General features: G+C 44.1%; 1 protein-coding gene across 1 annotated transcript in view; it reads right to left on the bottom strand.

Annotated features, from left to right (window-relative positions):
* The window catches only part of COL9A2 (collagen type IX alpha 2 chain), an 88548-nt gene that overhangs the window by 19061 nt on the left and 47527 nt on the right, over positions 1 to 21960 (bottom strand). The window contains exons 11-23 of the mRNA XM_073665734.1: positions 21545 to 21601; positions 16722 to 16775; positions 16375 to 16428; positions 14543 to 14596; positions 13961 to 14014; positions 13590 to 13643; positions 12848 to 12901; positions 12539 to 12592; positions 12391 to 12444; positions 12194 to 12238; positions 9598 to 9651; positions 7428 to 7481; positions 7175 to 7228 (exon numbers count right to left, since the gene is read on the bottom strand). Of these exons, the coding sequence (XP_073521835.1) occupies positions 7175 to 7228; positions 7428 to 7481; positions 9598 to 9651; positions 12194 to 12238; positions 12391 to 12444; positions 12539 to 12592; positions 12848 to 12901; positions 13590 to 13643; positions 13961 to 14014; positions 14543 to 14596; positions 16375 to 16428; positions 16722 to 16775; positions 21545 to 21601 (696 nt within the window). The remainder of the gene's footprint in view (positions 1 to 7174; positions 7229 to 7427; positions 7482 to 9597; positions 9652 to 12193; positions 12239 to 12390; positions 12445 to 12538; positions 12593 to 12847; positions 12902 to 13589; positions 13644 to 13960; positions 14015 to 14542; positions 14597 to 16374; positions 16429 to 16721; positions 16776 to 21544; positions 21602 to 21960) is intronic.

Below are 21960 nucleotides of genomic sequence, written 5' to 3'. Positions count from 1 at the left end.
AAGGGACCCCAGGGGTGCGGACCGGCCAGTCGCCACCGTACGCCCGCCGCTACCAGAGTAGGGGGGTCAGGCCAAGAAAAAGGAACCGGATCCCTCATCTAGTGGAAGAGAGCAACTACCCTCAGCTAGTAACTGGAGGCCGTGGCATTGTACGTGCACGGCCCCTCACTACACCCGTTAGGAAGGCACCACATAGGGCCCAGGGAAACGGAACATACGTTTGCCCGCCAAGGCCCGAGGCAGCTGGACAGAAACGTGGTCAATTGTGGGGTACGACAGGCCAGAGAAAGGACACACGAAGGGGGTCCTGAAAAGCATTCCAAAGTTACCTGGGAGTTGGCCGAGCCCCTCACCTGGTGAGCACAGCACGACGTGGGCAGCCATTACCTGCAGAAGTGGCTTGGAGTGTAAAACTGTGAGTAAAGACCCTGGACTGCATCACTGGACTCTGAGTCATTACTGTTGCTCCCGCGCACCATCACCACCATCTGCACGCACTGCCCTGAGGCTATACTCCTCCCGTGGGGAGTTATACTACCCCCTGCTTGCGCACACAACATCAGCCTCAGTGGTCTGCCCGCAGCAGCGGTTCTCAGTGACCGCAATCCACGGGTGGCGTAGTCGGACATTTAAATATTACAAAACCAAAGAAACAGATCCGCCACTGGTTTGACCGGCCTTAGCCACGAGACCGGGTCGCTGCCATGGAGACTACAACCCCCAGTATTACACAGAGACCTGGCTCCGGGTATTCCCCTACACACACGGCCCAGGGGGCGCGTCAACTTTGGCGTAGTCGGCAGGATCGAAACCAACCCGTTATTATCGGGTATTGTGTGCCTAGAGACTGTTTCACTGTATTGAATGTGGCACCCGCCCCAGCAGAACAGACGCCATTATGTGCGCGCCAAAAGACAACAAGAAACCACCGCCCATCGTGGGCCAGGTCCCAGAATGGCGCCAAAGACGGAGCCCACCCCCAACAGCCATGAGTGCGGCTGTAGAGATGTCCATCAATGTGGGGGGCTGCCCCTGAGAGTGATTGTCAGCAGATTGCCCCGTGACCACCCACAACAGGGGCGGAAGGAAAAGAAAACCGAGGGGCAGGGTGTGGTTTGGATCAGTCTTGGCAGACCACACCCGGAGATGGTGGGGAGTGCCAGTCCCAGTGCCCTGACAAGTGGACTGCTGCAGGCCGAAGCGGCTCCATGCAGCCTCACGGAGCTGATGGCCCAGCTCCCCGGAGAGGACCCTGAATTCCACCGGGCTGGACTGGAGGAGTTGGACCGGAGGATGGTCCGGGCACAGCGGGAGGCCATCGCGGGGTGGAGAGAAGAGATGGGCCGGCGGGTCGCGGCCCGGCAGCAAGTGGCGGTGCAACCACCCGATGGCGTGCCTGCGCCTGAGGACAGAGGAAGTTCAGTGGAGGCTGAGAGCAGCGCTGCGAAGGGAGCAGGTAAGGGGGACGCACCTGATACCAGCCAGGATGCCACTAACCTGCCCTTGGACCCCGTCGCGGAACCAATCGCCCCGGAAGTCGCTGCACCTCCCCCTCCGCTCCCGCCGCCTGCACCTAGGCCCAAAGCCCCAAGCGCAGCCGCCGGACCACGTCCCACGTCTTGCCCCTTGATCCCGGGTACAGCCGGAAGCGGCCCACTCCAGGCCCGGTCGCAAGGCCTGATGTCCCCAGGCGCCTACCAACAGCGAGCGCCCCCGGTCCCAACACTACCATCCCTAGGGACCGACTTATACAGTCAGCTCGCTGGGCCTGATGGAAAGCCGGTCCCCCTGCCACGCGGATGGGTTCACCCTTGCCACCGGAGGGACCTGTCCGCAGGGGCTGAAGCCCCGCTTTCTCCGCTCCGGCCCGCTCCGCAGCCAAACACCATCCCCCAGCTCCCGGATGAAGAGGTCCAGATAGAGTAGGACCAGACCGGGGAGGACCTAATGGGGTTTTCACAGGAGATGCGGGCGGACGCAGCTCGCAGGCGGGAATTCTGCCGCCGTGAAATAGAGTAACTGGAGAAGGAGAAGCGGGCGCGGCGCCAGAGGCAGGAACAGCTGCAGGCCCGGAGAAAAGACCCGGACGCGCCGAGACCCCCAAGCTGCACGTGGTCCCATAGTTACCGGGATCGTGGTCAAATTCCACCAGGAGAAGGGGTGGGGGTTTATTCGGGACCCGACAACCGACACAGACCTCTTTGTCAACAGGAGGGATGTGGAGAGTCGTCTGCCCGAGGGTCACAAGAAACGGAATCTGTTCCCGGGGGATCGGGTATCATACACCCGACACCGAGGTCTGCGAGGGTGGTACGCTCTTAACGTCCGGAGGGTGGAGGAGCACCGCTACTCTGAACCCTGCTACGTGGAGGACCTGGATGAGCCTGAGGAGGATGAGGCGCAGAGAGACCGCTATTGAAGAACAACAGCAGGACTTGTATATAGTTACCCGCCAGGGTGAAGAAGTTTCGTGACACGACGTTTGCGGATTACAAAAAGTTTACCCGGTTAGGGGTTGTTGTCCATTTGCTTGTTAAAGTTACCCGAAAAGGGTCTGTGAACTATCCGGCTGAGGACAGGGAGCAGCCAACCCTTTTCTATCCGGCTGAGGACTGGGAGCAGCCAACCCTTTTCTATCCGGCTGAGGACTGGGAGCAGACAAATTTTGTAAATAGTTGCACTTCTTAAGGTGCCCCCTACTGGTTTTATACACACCTACCTCCGAAGATACCTAAAGGTGTTTGTTGCACTTAGAAAAATTGCACCTTGTTGGGTGACATGGACACCTGGTCGCGGCAAGGACCGTGACCTGCTAAAGAGACTTCGTCGCAAGAATGCTGCTGAGAATAGTTTGTGTTTTCTACTGGAAGAAATGTTTTATATACATTTATATGCCGAGAGTTATATATTTAAAAGAAAATTTCATGTATATTAGAAAGTAAAGTTTAATAATGCTGAAAGTAACAGGAAAAGTTGTCTCCCATAAAGGGAAAAAGAAAATGTTGAATTGCTTTTATATGGTTGAATTTAAAAATGTCTTGCATGTCTTGAAATCAAATGTCTTTTGCTCTGTTCCAGCCCGCGGACGTGCTGCGATTTACCAGGGGGGAATGTAGCGCCCCGAGGGTTCGGTTGCTACTGAGGTATTGCATCTCACCCAGAGGTGTGATATCTCACTTTCAGGTAAGGATGGAGTGTGGCTCAGGACCCTAACACCCGCATGCACTACACCACATTTCCAGGGGGCAGGGCGACAATGCTCGTAAGAGTGAGCACAACTGTCCCTGTCCCTGGCTGGAGTGGGGGGAGGGAACACCTAGAAAGGGGGAACCCGGTAGTGTGTGGGTGGGGAGAGTAGATCCTGGGTGCACTGGGTAGAAGATATATAAGGAGGGCACCATCTTAGATCAGAAGTGAGTTCAGTCAGAGGAAGCAGAGAGAGAGAAGGAGGCTGGGAGCAGAGGCTTTGCATGGGCTCTGCTCCGCAGGCAGGCCAAGTCTTAGGGCCTGGGCCTGGAGGAGAAGAAAGGAAAGGAGAGGAACGGAGGAGACTCCAGGAGTGGAGTGAAGGGACTCCAGGGGTGCGGACCGGCCAGTCGCCACTGTACGCCTGCTGCTACCAGAGTAGGGGGGTTAGGCCAAGAAAAGGGAACCGGATCCCTCATCTAGTGGAGGAGAGCAACTACCCTCAGCTAGTAACCGGAGGCCATGGAATTGTACGTGCACGGCCCCTCACTACACCCGTTAGGAAGGCACCACATAGGGCCCAGGGAAATGGAACATACGCTTGCCCGCCAAGGCCCGAGGCAGCTGGACAGAAACGTGGTCAATTGTGGGGTACGACAGGCCAGAGAAAGGACACACGAAGGGGGTCCTGAAAAGCATTCCAAAGGTACCTGGGAGTTGGCCGAGCCCCTCACCTGGTGAGCACAGCACGACATGGACAGCCATTACCTGCAGAAGTGGCTTGGAGTGTAAAACTGTGAGTAAAGACCCTGGACTCCATCACTGGACTCTGAGTCATTACTGTTGCTCCCGCACACCATCACCCCCACCATCTGCACACACTGCCCTGAAGCTATACTCCTCCCGTGGGGAGTTATACTACCCCCTGCTGCGCACACAACATCAGCCTCAGTGGTCTGCCCGCAGCGGCGGTTCTCAGTGACCGCAATCCACGGGTGGCGTAGTCGGACATTTAAATATTACAAAACCAAAGAAACAGATCCGCCACTGGTTTGACCGCCCTGAGCCACGGGACCGGGTCGCCGCCACGGAGACTACAACCCCCAGTATTACACAGAAACCTGGCTCCAGGTATTCCCCTACACACACGGCCCAGGGGGCACGTCAGCTCAGCTTTGAGCTGTGACATTCTCTCACTATCCAGATTCACCACATAATGGCAGCTGTATTTTCTACTTGTGTTATACAGGTTCTGAAAGTCCCTTCTTACTGGCTGTGCTATAACATGTGAAGTAATAAATGCAAGGCAGTATGGGGAAGCCCACCTTGTCACCAGAGGTCAAATGATCCTTCTATGTCTAATGCAATCTTCTGCAATATGTAAAACAGTGGCCGCCATTTTAGGCCATTTGTACAAAGCAAATTTGCAGGGTTCAGCAAATTCCTCCAAACTTAAAATGAATTTGATTTGCATCACATCTATTATCTCATTACTACAAACAATATCTTTCTTAACATCAATGTATAACTATAAGTTTTGAGGGTGCTTTGCATGGCACTCTAATAAGCTGGAAATGAATTACCCTAGTTGCATCCACATCATGATCAGGTGGACCAAAAGGGACCACATCCTTAGAAAACAAGCATACAAAGCAGTTACCAACTGTCCCAGATGTTCAGGGACTCCTGGGCTAAAACAAAGTGAGATCAATGTAAACCCTGCCCAAAAGTTGGCATTCATGGATGATTGGGGGCATTGCCAGAAGGGGTGGAACATTCCCAAGATGGTTTATTGTAGGGTTGAGCTTAAACATGTTGGCAACGATGATATAGCATTTTTTACTGGAAGACCAGCAACTTCAGCTCACTAAAGATTGAAATGCTTAGATAAGCAAAAAGACTCTACAGAGAAGGCGATAGCCCAAGGGATATCATTGTAGGAGAAGCAGTCTTTAAACCACACCTCAGAAACAAATCCAAATCCTATTTACTGAGAAATATAAGGCCCCGTGGACACGTTGAGTATTTGGTGCATTTTTTACATCAGTATGTGTAAGCCAAAACCAGGAGTGGAACAATCAGACGGAAAGTATAATAGAAACACGTCACCACTTCTGTAATTATCACCCACTCCTGGTTTTGACTTACAAATCCTGATGTAAATTTGTGACTAAATACTGAACGCGTGCACATTGCCTAAGAGTTATGGCTGTAACAGGATTACCAAACCACGAGCAGGATAAATCAGAACTTGTCTGAAAGATTGCAGCCAGGTATATTTTTCTCTGAAACCTTCAGGCATTTTTAGAGAAGATATTGTTAGAAGATCTGGCAGGGAACCTCTCACACGATTCATGCTACCCAGCCCACTCTAATAAACTGAAGATGAATTACTATAGTTGCATCCACATGATTATCAGGTGGACCAAAAGGGACCACATCCTTAGAAAACCATTATATGAAGAATATTTTTTTTTTGCGTATAAAAAAAATCAGCTCCGTTCTCATTTAGAAAAGTGCTACAAATTTTTCTCACTTGTCATCCGTGTGCAATCAGTCTTTTTACTCAGCAGCTAGTAATCATTTACAAGGCTATTTACAGTTTTCTATGTTACAGAATCTTAATGTGTCCGTAAAAATTGGATGCCACTCTGATGGTCCGTATGGCATCTGATTTTTTTTTTCTCGCACCCATCAGATTTCAGGGTGAAATCTCAGCATGCTGCGATTTTTTTTCTTATGCTGAGAAAAAATATGCAGATCTGCACTGCCTCATTGAATAACAACGGTGGGAGAGCAATCCCTTTTTTTCCTCGCATTGCACTCGTCCGATTCATACGCTAGTGTGAGTGAGCCCTTACACTCACCTTCAGCACCGTGCATTACTAAAAGGGTGTAGCACGCTGAGGACAGTGATCATCTTCCTTCATCTGCTTCAGCATCCATTAATATATACCTTGCATGTTCAATGAAAGTGCTTTTATGAACACAGAATTTTACAGGCACAGGTTGTGAGTTACTTTGCAATGGTTACAACACTATAGGGAGGTGTAGTGGTTGCCAGCTTTTTTTACTTTTCAGGTTTCTGTTATTATACCCAAAAAGACAGTAATCTACAATATATTTCAAAACCAGCCCTCATCGTTTTTTTTAGATAGTAGTAATATTTTATTGAGTTCTTACTTTATCTACAGAAATGTGAAGAGTCCAATGTATTGTTTACTGTGTGGCCTCCTTATATTCATATCCCATATAGCTGCCTTTTATTCTTAGGGGAGCGTTATGCTGTAAATTCTTATCAAAACAAGCTGTCAAGAGTCCTGTGTAAAGGTGGCATAAATATATATTATTATACTCAGTAGCCCCATGAAGTTAGGTTGTGAAGTGCCCTAGGTGTACATAAAATACACTTTCAAAAACTAAAAAAGATGACGATTGAAAAAATATCAGGAAATAGTTTAGAAATTAATTTGATGCATTTTTTTCTTGTATTTTTATGATATACATCAATTGATTTGATATGTTTTGCCACATATCGTGTACCTCAAAGCTAATTCTTCTATACATCCTTCACCATAAATGCAGACATACTTCAGTTTGTTTTTCATAAGGAATATTAGAAAAAAATTTTACACTGAAGGTTTCTTTTGCTACATTCCATCATAGCTAAAAAAAAATTGGGAAGGAAAAATAGGCAATATGGTAGGTTTTCACACAAATAGGAATTGCATAGGCTTCGGCCCTTTAATATATATGTGTAAGTTAAAATTGACTTAGTAGTGCCCTCTAGTGGTAAACAGCACTGCAGCAGCAAATAAGCCTTGCAGCTAGAGAAAAAGCTACTAACAGCACTGCAACGTAAGATCTTTTAGAATCACTGAATGTTCACTTGCAAAAATCTCCATCTATATCTATCTGTCTATCTATCTAGCTAACTTCATTTATTTCCCATTCTTCATGTACAGATTTCAAATAAACAAATACTTACTGCTTTCCCTTCCACTCCAATAGGCCCAACTGGTCCTCTTTCACCACGGTCTCCCTAAAGAGAAAACCAATGCTAAAAGTCAGAGTGCAATAACATTTAGACCAATTTCTTCTTTTTCTATTTCCAACCATATACAGTCTAATAAAGACCAATTTTATTAACTGTTTAATCTTATGAAATAGTATAAGAAAATAAAGTTGTGCTAATCAGGAGTCATGTATTTAATATAATGAATCTAATGATATTTACTTACCTTTAATCCAACAATGCCCCTGGGACCTGCTTCTCCAGGTGGTCCTCTCTCTCCCTAGTAAATATAGATGAACTAAAATGAATTATCCATTTTATTATTTTATGCGAGATGATTTTATGCGATGCTCCCTCTAAGCATTTGTAATGATTGGGGAGGATAGCGACCAGGGCACTCTTCCTGGTGATCCAAAACAACAGCAGATAATTACTGCTAGTGTATGTACTAATAATTTGTCGGAAATTGCTAGAGCAATAATGGTGACATCTCTACATTCTGGGGCACTGAAGGCGTTAATGTCATTATCCTTAGTGGTCTATGGCAGAAGAAGGGTTAATGTTGCATACCTTGTGTATAAAGGAATACTCACCTCTGCACTGTACATGGAGGAAGATTGAGACTAGAACCCCTCTAACATAGTTATCTGTTACACAGACTGATCTCCATAAATTCTCTTTTTTCACGGATTGTTCCAAATATCTCACATAGACTGCTCCCCATAATTCCCCATTTCACTGCTTCTAAAAGTCCTCCATCTTTAAACAGATTGCTCTCTATGTCCCCTCTTCACACAAAACACTCCTTATGATCCCCTCCGTACAGATTGCTCCCTCCTCCACAGGTTGTTACATCTTTATAGACTACTAGCTATTGAACCCGTTCTACGCCTGGGTGGCGAGCATTTTTATTGGTATATGGTCTCCCATGCTGGTATGTGCTGCCGCCCTCCTGGTATTTGTGCTGCCCCCATCCTGTCCCCACCATCCTATACTGGTATGCGTGGTACCCCTCACCCCAATCCTGGTATGCGTGGTACCCCTCACCCCAATCCTGGTATGTGTGGTACCCCTCACCCCAATCCTGGTATGTGTGGTACCCCTCACCCCAATCCTAGTATGTGTGGTACCCCTCACCCCAATCCTGGTATGTGTAGTACCCCTCACCCCAATCCTGGTATGTGTGGTACCCCTCACCCCAATCCTGGTATGCGTGGTACCCCTCACCCCAATTCTGGTATGCGTGGTACCCCATACCTCATCCCTATCCTGGTATGCATGGTACCCCATCCCTATCCTGGTATGTATGGTATTCCTCATCCTGGTATGCATGGCCCCCCTCATCCGAATCCCTGTGTGCATGGCCCCCCTCATCCCAATCCCGGTATGTGTGGCACCCCTCATCCCCCCAATCCCGGTATACGTGGCACCCCTCATCCCCCCAATCCCGGTATGCATGGCACCCCTCACCCCCCCCAATCCCGGTATGCGTGGCACCCCTCACCCCCCCAATCCCGGTATGCGTGGCACCCCTCATCCCCCCAATCCCGGTATGCGTGGCACACCTCATCCCCCCAATCCCGGTATGTGTGACACCCCTCATCCCCCCAATCCCAGTATGTGTGGTACCCCTCACCCCAATCCTGGTATGTGTAGCCCCCGCATCCCTTTCACACTGTACACACATCCAAAAAAAGTAAACACTTATACTCACCTTTCTTCTCTGTGCTCCAGCGCTGCTGCGTCCTGTTCTGCCGGAGGCCGGGGAGGAGCGCTGCGCCAGAGCACTGCGCTGTCCGGCGCCATTTTGCTGAAGACACTGCAAATGTGTCTTCAGTAAAATGGCGCCGGATAGCGCTATGCGCATGCGCCGATCTGACGCCTCACTCCTGCCCCAGTCTCCGGCGAAGAGAGTGGCGCCGCGGCAACGCTCCTCCCAGTCAGGTAAGTATGTAAGTATGGCACCGGAGATCGCGGTATGCGTTCAGTGTCTACACATACCGCGATCTCCGGCACCATACACCTCCTCTTACCTGTAACGGCTCCAAGCGTTCTTCTGTCTGGAGCCAGACGGCGTGTCACGCATGCGCAGTCTATAAAGGCTTCAGACAGAGGGACGCTTGCAGCATTATATTATAGATTCCCTATGCTTTCCTCTCAAAGACTCCTTGACAGTGCTAGCTTAATTTTCTATTTCCTCCATACACTTATAATAAATATGAGTACAGGGAGATTGCGATTATGATTGAGAGAGTGCACTAGATGGCAATGCTCAGATGCATTTTAAATGAAAAATTTGACCAACTAGATGTCCTTGTCGATATATTTCTCATGAAAGCAATAAGCAATAAGATGTACTACATAAAATATAACATATCACCAATTTCTACACTTACCTCCTTCCCTGGTGCTCCAGTAAATCCTGGTTCTCCACGAGATCCTGGCTCTCCCTTTGAAAAACAATCATACGGCGGGTTACAGTTGACAGTCTATTCAATTTTGCATGAAACTTATAATATCATTAACAAGCTTCAAAGTGTCAATTACCTTCTTACTAGAGTTGCACAAAACGATTTACAATACCCTGGTGCAGTGGCCACATTGGTATTCTGTGGCAGCCAGACCATAGCTCTGTGAACTTCCTATTACTTGTTGGCATCGCAGGGTCTTCTTCTGATTACAAGGCTCCCATGATGTCATCATGACTTTGTGGGGCCTAATAATTAAAAGGTGTGCCCAGGATGATGCCTTGATCTGGCTTCCACAGAGTACCAATGCTGCCACTTGGCCAGGGTCTGGAGAATGTTTTTGCTTAAATGTATTTCGCACTAATTGACTAAAATTATTAAGAGCTCCAATAACATTTTTGCTAGGTGTCAATTAAATGAGTCAAGCTGGCACATTGAAAAAGCTAGCAAAAACTCTTTGTCATTTATCCTTTAACTTATTAATCCTCCTACAAAATAAAACTTGATTTGGTAATACATTCAAAAACACTAAATGCTAAGATACTAAAGCTCAGAACCTCAAATAAATATAGAATGATACTAAAGTGGCTCTTAATAAAATCAATATAATATAAACTTGAACTGATTAGCTATAGCATTAAAACTTAGTATTGTATAGGCCAAAATAACTGTGATTCGACAGGACATGGACTTCATAAGACCTCTGTAGGTGTCCTGTGTTATCCAACCTAAGATGTTAATGAGGTTAGGCATCCATGGATTCGAGTTATTTTCCAGCACATGCCACAAATGCTTAATTGGATTAAGATTTATTGGAGGCCAAGTTTACACCTTCGTAGTATTCACCAAACTTTTTCTGAACAATATAGTGTGACGGGGGAGCATTAATCTATTGAAGCAATTATTGTCATTAGTGAATATTGCTGCATTGAAGGGCTGTACTTGGTTTGAAACAATGTTCAGGTACTGTAAGTGGTCCATGCCAATGTACCATCAACATGAATGCCAGGAACTCAACTGGCTTGCCTTCTTCCCTTCAACCTCTTCCATGTGTAAAGAATGCAAATACAAGTGGTTATTAGGCTAATCCACTATCTTCTACCACTTCATGATCTAGTTCTGATGTTAACATGCCCACTCTAGGAACTTTCACAGGGGTCATCATGGGCACTCAAACTTGTCTGTGTTCATAAACCTGTGTATGTTAGCCAACCATTAAAGGGGTTGTCCAACCTAGGGGTACAAGTCGGCAATCACTGTATGTGACTGCAGACTTGTGAATCCTCACATAGCATTCTGGAGTCGAGAGCAGGCAGTCATGTGACCGCAAGTATGCAATTTGCATACTTCCGGACACATTCCGATTAGACATGTCTGACCTCGCTCAACTAACTTGCACTGAGTGAGGCCACGCTCTTCTATTCGGAACGTGACTGCATGTATGCAAATCGAATACGTCACACGCCCACTGCTCCAGGTGAATACTCACAGTATGCAGTGCACGCGATGTGAGGATTCACAAGTCTGCAGTCAATTGTAGCCAACGGCCAGACGACCCCTTTAACTTTTTCAGCTATTTAGTCTGCAGTAGCTATTCTGTAGAATCTTACAAGATAAGCTAGCCTTCACTCCAACTAATTATGATCCTTGGCCACACATGCCCATGTCATTGGTTCATTGACCCAGTTGTGTAGCAATCACATGTTGGCCTATGTTAAAGTAAGTAAAGGAAAGTAAATGCTTAAAAAGGTTGCCTGATTTGGACCACTTCAGCTTACACAGCAGCCGGAAAAGTGATCATAGATTCATCTATGTTGGGAAATATGATGTTAAGTATTATTCACTGTTATTACAAGACAACCATTGAGATGATCAGGTGCTCATTGTTTTCTTAGGTGGCTGTCCTGCTATATGAAATGGCCAATCTAAGTAGTCTGTAGACTCATTATACAGTATATATATTATTATGTTCATAGGTAAAGTGAACCGTAGCTTATTGGTATGGAAAGTTCTAAATATTATTTATATTTTCAGCTTTTAGACAAGTGAGGTGTATATGTTTGAAAGACAACATGCTTGTTTGGAATGTATGTGAGATGTCAGTAAAATATGTGAACATTTTGGCTTTGACATTTTTCGGACAAAACTATAAAAGATGAAAAAATAATAATTTTCATGGTATCTTTAAACCTGTTAAGCACCATCAGTGACTTAAACACTGCACTTCCAAGTAAAACAACTATATAATTTATTAATATGATTAAGGTTGATCTGTACCTCAACAGGATTCCTACCCCTGATCTGAAATTTATGTTGGTAATAAAAGATGGAAAACTATGTGGTAATGACAGTAAACCAATGGTCACAGTACTATATTATCTCTCCTTATTGCCTTCAGAAGGAGTAATAATAGGAAAACATAATAACTACAAATCCTAAAAAGTCTATTACAACAGGCCAATGCTAAATGACGTTTCCTCTTCCTAGAATGCAGGCATGAAAAATACAGGTTAATATACCAAACCTTTTGTCCAAGACCGCCTTTAGCACCAGACTGGCCAGGTAAACCCTAGAAAACATATATAAGGCAACTTTTATTAGGAAAAGATCACCATAGTAGAACTTCAGAAGAGTATGAGTACCAAGAAAATACATTACAAGAGATTTAGAGAAATACAACTAGTTCTGTTATTTAACAATGTATACAGGAACCCTACTTACAGATAATCCTTGATGACCAGGAGAACCAGGGATGCCATTTTGGCCAGTGCTGCCCTAGACATGAAAGAAAGAAGAATTAAAAAAATACATAAAGGTAAAAAATCATTGTGATATTACTAGTAAAAGATTGATGACATGAATAACCCACCTTTGATCCAGGAATACCTGGGGTACCATCCTTGCCATCAATACCCGGTAGACCCTGTAGTGGCAGAAAAAGAGGGGCTAATGTTACTTTTATTTCCCCATCAAAAACTTCCAAACCACCCTACTTCAAAGATCATTGATCAAGTATCAGTTGGATTTGATGTAGTTCATTTGGGGTCTTATGCTTACAAGTGTCAGAAAAGTCCTAAATTATTGAATGCTGGAAAAACAGTAGCCCGAAGAGGAGTGGTACATAATTCTATTCCGCTATTTTCTATTGATCCCTATTGCTATGTTAAACAAAACTTACATTGTTGCCCTTTGGTCCCATTGCTCCAATCTGTCCAATAACTCCCCGAGCACCCTGCAATAGAAATTGGTTAATGACTTAAGAAACACTTGGATGGACATACAAACTACGAGCATAGAATTCGATGTTGGATCATAACATAGCTCTCATAATGTATTTATTTTTGGTTACAAATATATTGGGAAGATGAATATTATGAATCAGTTTCCTTTGTACCCTATTAGGTTTGTCTAATGAATACAGCCGAATTTGGGATCCTTTTTAAGTGTAAAATTATTAAAGAGGAGCATGAAAATTATTTAGAAATAATCCTTTATCAAAAGAGGGAAACTTGTAAATTGACCCTTAAATATGGAGCTATTATACATATTTTACCTTTAAATAAACACAATTTCATATGACACTGACATCAGTCTCATACCTATAAGAAGGGTCCAATGATAAAGGTGGATCCCACCTCTCAGTAATCACTCCTAGACCATACCTGGTGCACACAATACCTAGGAGGATATACTAATTTCCCATACCTAACTCATCTCTTCTCTGTTCCAGATTTTTGTGCATTAAAATAGGGAACAAAAATACCGTAGAGACTGTGACAATGTTCACAAAATAATAGTGCAGCTCCCCTTAAAATATACATCAGTGAATTCTACATCCATCAGGTGGCTCATATTAAATATAATTACAATATTAAGTCCCAGATTAATATTAAAGAGAAGATGAAACAAGTTTAACTCACCTTGTCTCCTTTCTCACCCGGCTCTCCTGGAGGCCCTTTTGGCCCCTCCTCGCCCTGAAACAGACATAAAGGAGTGAAGATTTTGCAAGGCCGGACTCATTAACGATAATAACCATCCTAAGTGCAGTTTAATTAAGCACTCTTACTCTCCAGGGGATTCTGTAATGAGGACTGAGAAATCCGCACTAACAGGATGTGGGATTTCACCTCTGTGTCCCCTGCTGTAATAAAATGTAATGTTCTGAACATGTATCAAAACTAGCGAAAATCAGACTATAGTGTTAGACTGTACTGTTTTATACAGGATGCACTTACTTGTATAATATATCATACACACAAATACAGCACTGTGTTATTTTATGTCAACTTACAGGCTTCCCTGCTGCACCGACTGATCCGATCATTCCCTTATATCCGATGGGACCCTAATAATTTGACAGGAAAAAAGTTTTCTGTTAGAATCAATCACAGGTCTGCATAATAATGCTTTTCTCCACAAAGTGCAATTCTATTCCTGGCATGATGAGTATCCTCATGTAGACAAAACTTAATAATTCACCATTTTGGAATGTGTTCAAACAGTAAATAGTTGCTGACAGGAGATGTCATTTTGGAAGCAACAGTGCTGTGAAAATAGAACTGTTTGGTTTCCTGAGCACAAAGGCATCACATATAAAATGCTTCATACTATCAGAATTCTAGTCTAAAAACTGATACACCTTAGCTTTAATAAAACAGTACCATTTCCATAAACCGGAACAGAGAAACACAAAGGGAGCCTTTTAACTCAGAAAACTCTATGTGTTCAATGGTGACCCCCATCATAAAACAGTACCAGGATCAGTAACATTTTTAAAACAAGAACGGAGCCATCCAAACACCATAAAATCTAATGTAAAAAAATATGTCCATTTTGGATTTACCCAGAAGTTCTGGTCATAAAACTGATTTACCGTTTCCCCTTTGGGTCCACTGTTTCCTGGAAAACCACGAATACCCTGTGGGCCCTGTAATAAAAAAATAAAATAATGTATAATATATACAAATAATGGCACATATACAGTATATGAAATCAAAAGTGTTATATACTAGGGGTGGGCAATTAATTTTCTTGAGGGGCCACATGAAAGACCAAAACTGTAGTGGAGGGCCAAACCAATAGGCTGAAATTAATTCTATATTGTATTAAATATTATTATTACTATTATTATTATTTAATATTAATTGTATTGCTTAATATTGAGCTGAATTAAGTATGTTGACTAGCTGTTATTGGTAACACATGTTATGAGAGGGTTTATTGTAAAATGTATAATTAACCTGTAGCAGCTAAGGACAACTATAATTCACTATTTTTTATAAAGTTTACAAAAAGCAGTAAATCATACTGCTTCTGTTATTCAGCCCCTGTACCTTGATCAACAGCTCCCAATACACAGAATGAAGCCCCCACAGACCCTCAAATAGTATGATGCCCCCACAGTCACCCACACAGTATGATTCCATTACAACCCCCACACCAGTATGATGGCTCCCACTGACCTCTACACTCTATGATTTCCCCACAAACCCCCCCTAACAAAGTATAATCCACCACATTCCCCCATACAGAGTATGATGACCCCACAGTTCCCCACACACAGTATAATGTCCCCTCTACCTCACACACACACAGTATGAAAGCCCGCATTGATTCCCACTCAGTATAATTTACACAGCCCCCCACACAGTATGATGTCATCCAAAGCCCCCTACATAGTATTATCTCCCCAATAACATCACCAGACAGTATGATGGGTCACACAGTCCCCAAAACAGTATGATCACCCACAAGCCACCTTTCACACAGTATGATGTTTCCACAGCCACCCACACACCGTATGATGTACTCCCACAGTCTTCCGCACAGTATGATGGCCCACACAGTCCCCAAACACAGTATGATCCCAGACAATATGATATCCCTCCAGTTTCCGTCGCAAGTACAAACTGACAATAAAAAAAAAAAATTAAAAAAGCTACGCACTCCCCCATTCCACTGCGATCTGTGCTGTATGTTGGCAGAGGTTGTGTGCAGCAGGTACAATCTAGTGACTTCATTGCACCTGCTGCACTGAGATTCAGATGCACAGGTTAAATGGTGGGAGAGGGAGCCAACAGCTCCCTATTCCACTATTGTTCAAATAGAAATGTCAGACAAGGGGATCACAATGCCATTCAGCACTGGATTCCTTCAACCCAAAATCGGAATGCAATTGTTTACAGACCTTTGGCTGTCCCGATCCGAGGGCCAGACAGGAACAGCCCAAAAGCTGGATGTGGCCTGTGGGTCACAGTTTGCCCAGGTTTAGTTTATACTAGTGTTTTATTAGTGATCATGTAAAAAAGTCATTATTATGCTTCATTCTGAGTGATGTAATAGTTTTCATTTTTACAGGATCCATTACAATATATATCATGATTCTTTCCGCTAACAGCAGCTTCAAAATTTGTATTACAAGGAAAAAGTTCAGTAACGATAAGTTGAGGCAAGACATGAAACTTGAACATTGACAAAACTTTAACACTGCATCCATGTTTGATAGATATTGCAGTATAACCCTTAAATATAGGTTTTTATGTAATGACATGAACTGGGGAAGGGAAAAGAATGTTCTTTTGGCATATAATATGAAATAACAATTAGCTTATTTATTTTATACTAACAAACAGTGTACAGTAGATATATTTTTGAAAAAAGATAATTTTGTAAGCCATTTATTTGCAGAAATTTACTAGAAATTACCGGGGGTCCTGGGATTCCTTGTTCACCAGAAATGCCAACATCTCCCTTTGGGCCCTATAATTAAGAAAACAGAATGATACAATTTATTTATTGAAATGTACTGTATGCAAAGATTTTTAATTTATAGTAACTCAGGAAGGGATCATACAGGGATCACACATGACTTTTGGTCATGTTTAATTCACTCACCAAATAGATTCTAAACACAATTCCTAATGATCCCTCTTGTCATTTAAATTACCCATACATTTTATATGCATGAAGTCAAAATAAATGACATATTATTGTATGCAGGTATCTATTCATACCCGCTACAGCAATCTCTCCATAAATAATTGTTTACTTACTGTTATTCCTTGTTGTCCTGGCTCACCAAGGGGACCTGGACGTCCTTTATGCCCCTAAAAAGCAAGAAATTTGGTTATTAAAAATTATCTCAAAGTTTTGGTATCATTAACAAAAAGTTTGGTATCTATTTGTTATATATAAAATGTTATAGAAATAAAAGACAAAATGCTATAATACAATAACAGGATGTAAACTAGAACAACCAGTTCTAACATGACTTAATCGTTGCTACTTGGATGTTAAAGAATGATACCTGCCAGTATTCAAGAAGGGGCAGTCATTTTTTATATGCTATGGTTAAATAATAAAATGATGCTTAGGGTTAATCAGGGGGAGCACTGCTGTTTCGCTTTAATAAACACGACCAGGGCAAACGTTTGCAAGAAAGAATGTTTGGAGCTTGGGGCATGGATAATGGATGGGTAACCAAAGTTATATGCATATATATCTATCTATCTATCTATCTATCTATCTATCTATCTATATATATATATATATATATATATATATAGGTCACTGGTAAAATACTGGAGGGGAGCTATGCGTCACTCAGGATGTTAGCCTCAGTAATATGAACCTGGAAAAATGCTGCAGCATACTAAGTGCTGAGTGGGGTTAATCAGCCATATTAAGGGCTGGGTTTTTGTGACCATCTGAAGAGTGGGTAAGAGGCCATTCACCATATCTCCACCCCAGGGTGTTGTCCAGAAACCAAATGTGGAGCCTTTGGACTCATTCAGTGTTTGATGTGTCTGGAGATGAGATCTCCAGAGCTGTGCTTGTGTTAAAGAAAACTGAACCTTGTTTTTGTTTCCCTGAGCGAGCGGATCCCTGCAGCAACACATACTGTACTGTATGCTATTTTGTTTTTCTCATTATAGTCTGTAAAAGGTCACCAATATATCCTGGGGGTCATGGACTATGCAACACAGTACCCAAAGGCAGCACCACTGAGAAACTCCTCCGCCCACCTGAGAGGTAGTCCATATTTTTTCACAGATGAGCCTGCTAAAGGAGATCCTGACAGACCAGGGAACTCCTTTCATGTCTAAACTGATAAGAGAGTTGTGTAAAGCTCTCCAGATTATGTAACTCAGGACATCTGTGGACCATCCGTAGACCGACAGCCTGGTGGAGAGGTTCAAAAACTTTAAAGTCAATGCTCAAGAAGGCTGTGGAGAAGGATGGCCGAGACTGGGATTGCCTACTCTGGTATCTGCTGTTTTCCATCAGAGAAATCCCACAGGCCCCTACGGGGTTTTTTCCATTCAAGCTGTTGTACAGACGGCACCCTCATAGACTTCTGGATATTGCAAAGGAAACCTATAAAGCAGAGGTTACACCCCACCAGAGCATGTGACTCAGATGCAGGAAAGGATTGTTAAGGTGATGTCAATTGTGAGAGAGAGCCTTCTTCAGGTACATGAGGCCCAGGCAAAAGTCTACAATCGGTTGGCGAGGTTGAGACAGATTAGCACTGGAGATCAGGTGTAAGGCTAAGTGCCCATGATGCAGAAATGCTGCGGATTTTTCCTGAGTGTTTCTGCATCTCCCTGGCAGAAAAAACACATGCAGTTTTTACATGCGTTTTTCCTGCCAGGGACAAGCATAAGTGAAGCGTTTTTCACATGCATTTCCGCATGTGGGTTGTCAAGCGCTTTCCAAGCGATTTTAGCATCACTTGGAAAGTGCTTGACAACTTGGTCACACTATATAAAGCCATGCAACCGGCATGGATTTATATAGTGTGACCAAGTTAATAGTGGAAAAAAGATTAAAAATGGTAAAAAATAAAAAAAAAACATTATACTTACCTTCTGATGGCCCCCGGTCTTTTCTCCGCTGCATCCGGTCTCTTGTACGGCTCGCGGTGGTTTGAAAGGACCTTCCATGACGTCATTTAGTCATGTGACAGGTCACGCGACCGCTGACGTCGGCGGTCGCGTGACCCGTCACGTGACTAAATGACGTCATGGCAGGTCTTTTAGACCATCGCGAGCCGCACAAGAGACCGGACGCAGCGGAATAAAGACCGGGGGCCATCAGAAGGTAAGTATAATGTATTTTTTAATTTTAATTATTTTTTTTTACAGGTACCATGGTACCCGGGTCTGGAGGAGAGTCTCCTCTTCTCCAGACCCAGGTACCATCCGCACATTGAATAGTTTAATATCCGCATGTGCACATGTAGTCATGCGGATATTAAGCGATTCAATGCAAGTCAATGGCGGCGAAAACGCAGCGATTACGCAAAATAATTGGTAGGGCTGCGGATTTTTCCACAATGATAATGGGGAACATTGCAGACGTTCTACCAAGTGTTTTTAAGCGTTTCTGCAGCGGAATTGAAGCTGCGGAAACGCTTAAAAACCGCATAGTGGACACACAGCCTTAGTGCTGATTCCCATTGTCGAAAGTAAATTTCTGGCCAAATGGCAGGGGCCATACAAAGTGGTCGAAAAGGGAGAAGAAAACCATACCAGGTGTACCACGTCAACCTGCTTAAGCGGTGGCGAGACAGGGAACCGATAGAAGCTGAGGGACAATCCCGAAGCCAAGGTCAAGGATGTTACAGTGGCAGAGACACTGTCACCGGCTCAGAAACAACAGAGCAAGAACTGCTTCAGCGGAACTGAGACCTGTTTTCAGAGTAACTAGGATGTACACAAGTCGTCGAGCACAAAATCTTGACGGATCCGCATTTGCAGGTAAACCTAAAACCATATCAAATTCCTGAAGCCCGCTGCAAGGTGATTTAGAAGGAGGTGATGAGAATGTTGAGCCTGGGCATCATTGAGGAGTCAAAAAGCTGCTGGTCCCGCCCCACTGCCCTTGTGCCAAAGCCTGATGGAGAATGGCACTTTTGTAATGATTATAGGAAGATGAATGAGGTGTCCAAGTTTGATGCGTATCCGATGCCCTGGGTCGATTAACTCATTTAGAGGCTAAGATCAACTAGATACATCACCAACCTTGACCTAACAAAAGGATGCTGGCAAATTCTCCATTTCCAAAGTGTCGAGGAGAAGATGGCCTTCTCTACACCTGACGGTTGATTCCAATACACCAGAATGCCTTTTCGGCTGCAAAGAGACCGAGCTACCTTCCAGAGGGCCATGGACCGGATCCCAGCCCCTCACAAGAAGTACGCCGCAGCTTACATGGGTGATATTGTGATCTTTAGCCCGGATTTGGGAAGTCATCTGCAGAAGGTCCAGGCAGTATTGGATGCCCTGAGGAAGGTGGAGTTTAACATAAATCCAAAGAAGTGCGCCATAGGGAAGAAGGAGGTCAAATACTTAGGCTATATCATTGGGAGGGACGAAGTAATGCGAACAATGTAGAGGCGATCCAAAAATCAACTGATCTTGAAGAAACAGGTTAGGGCATTTCTGGGAATTGTGGGATACTACCGGCAGTTTATCCTGAATTTTGACTTGATAGCTTCACCCCTGACCGACCTCTTTAAGGGCACAAAGACATCGATGGCCAAGTGGTCTTAAGAAGTGGAGATGGCATTCCAAGAGTTCAAGCTCACCCTATGTAAATAGCCAGTCTTGGTCGCACCTGATTTTAATAAGATGTTTTTGGTCCAGACAGATGCCTTAGAGAGAGGTCGGGTTGGGAGTCGTGTTGTCCCAGGTGAGGAACATCCAATCCTATACCCAAGTAGGAAACTCTCCTCCTGTGAAAAGAATTAAGCTATCGTGGAGAAAGAATGCTCACCTATCAAATGGGCAATTGACACTCTGAGGTACTACTTGCTAGGCAGAAAGCTCAGGCTAGTGTCATACAATGCTCCCCTGAGATGGATGAGACAAAGGAAGGGGAAGAATGCCCGGGTGACTAGGTGGTTTCTAGCGCTCCAGGACTTCAGCTTCCATGTGGAGCATAGGCCCAGGAAACTACACGGTAACGCAGATGCTCTGGCAAAACTTCCCTGTTTAGTGACTGAAAGTGGCATAACCCTTGGCATTGGGCAGAGGGGGGATATGTAAGAAGGTCACTGGTAAAATACTGGAGGGGAGATATGTGTCACTCATTCAGTGTTCGGTGTGTCTGATGAGATCTCCAGAGCTGTACTTGTGTTAAAGAGAACTGAACCTTATTTTTGTTCCCCTAAGAGTGAGGATCCCCTGTTATGATCTGCAACAAGTACTAAGGAAAGATAGGGGAAAGCTGTCCCTACAGTAAGACTAAGCTGAATCCCTACGATGTAACGGGCTGCCTGTTCCTAGCGAACAGACCCGCCTTTGTCCTCGGCTAGTCTGAACGAAGACCTATAGCATAAGGGGAGGGGTCCCTAAAAGAACTAAGGACTGGGACAAAAAAATGGGACACCTCCTAAACAGAAAAGTTGTTTCAGAACACAAAAGACAAACAGACAAAAAGGTACTAGAGGTCCCAAAAGGACCAAGCGAACTGACAGAGAAAGGCACAGAAGCACCTGGCTAGAGAAACAGTCAAACACTGAAGTCCAGCACAGCCAAAAGGGCGGATCTGGAATATAAAGGCAGATGGTCACGTTACCGCAAAACACAAGATGGAAAAATAAAAACAGGAGGGTTCTAACATCCCCACAGCCTCCCAAACTGTACTGTATGCTATTTTGTTTTTCCCGTTATGCCAGAAGGGCCGCATTTGTTTACCGAATTTTGGACTGGTTTACGAAGTATGGTTTTAATAAACCAGTTGAAAACTTAAACAGAAAGTATTCCTGATTACCATATTTTTGGAGAAAGTTTGACTCTGAAAATTTAATAAAACATTCTGTTTTTAAAAAAGTTACAAAAGCAGGAACGTGTGTGCAACAAAAGCTTACCTTAACCCCCTGAAGACCCTGAGGACCCTTTGGACCAGCTGGGCAATTTAATGGACACTAGAAAATAATAGCAATTGAGCAGTTTAGTCTTTCATTTGATAAATGTTACATCCTATAATACATTTAAACCAATAAGTGTATTGAAAAAATACATAGAATATATAAAATAAATATTACACAATGTGTCCAATGTCGGGAAGGGGTTAGTATCAGAGTATGTGAATGTGCACCTTACATTAGATAGAGCTGCATATTTACAGCTACCATAGCAATAAGGAAGGGACCTGGAATTTCAGCAATGGATGCAGTATTTTGGAGGATTTTTTTTCTGATAGTTATGCTATGGGTTTTAGCAGTGGCTAGGTGAAAGTATTTGGGACGAATAAGAGAATTTATTTGAATGTTAGATTTGGCCA

This window comes from Phyllobates terribilis, unplaced genomic scaffold, assembly GCF_046119375.1.
Source record: "Phyllobates terribilis strain yellow unplaced genomic scaffold, ASM4611937v1 Scaffold_2__4_contigs__length_985480577, whole genome shotgun sequence".
Lineage (NCBI taxonomy): Eukaryota > Metazoa > Chordata > Amphibia > Anura > Dendrobatidae > Phyllobates > Phyllobates terribilis.
Note: the sequence above shows the minus strand (reverse complement) of the source record. Positions and strands in the feature narration are given on the sequence as shown.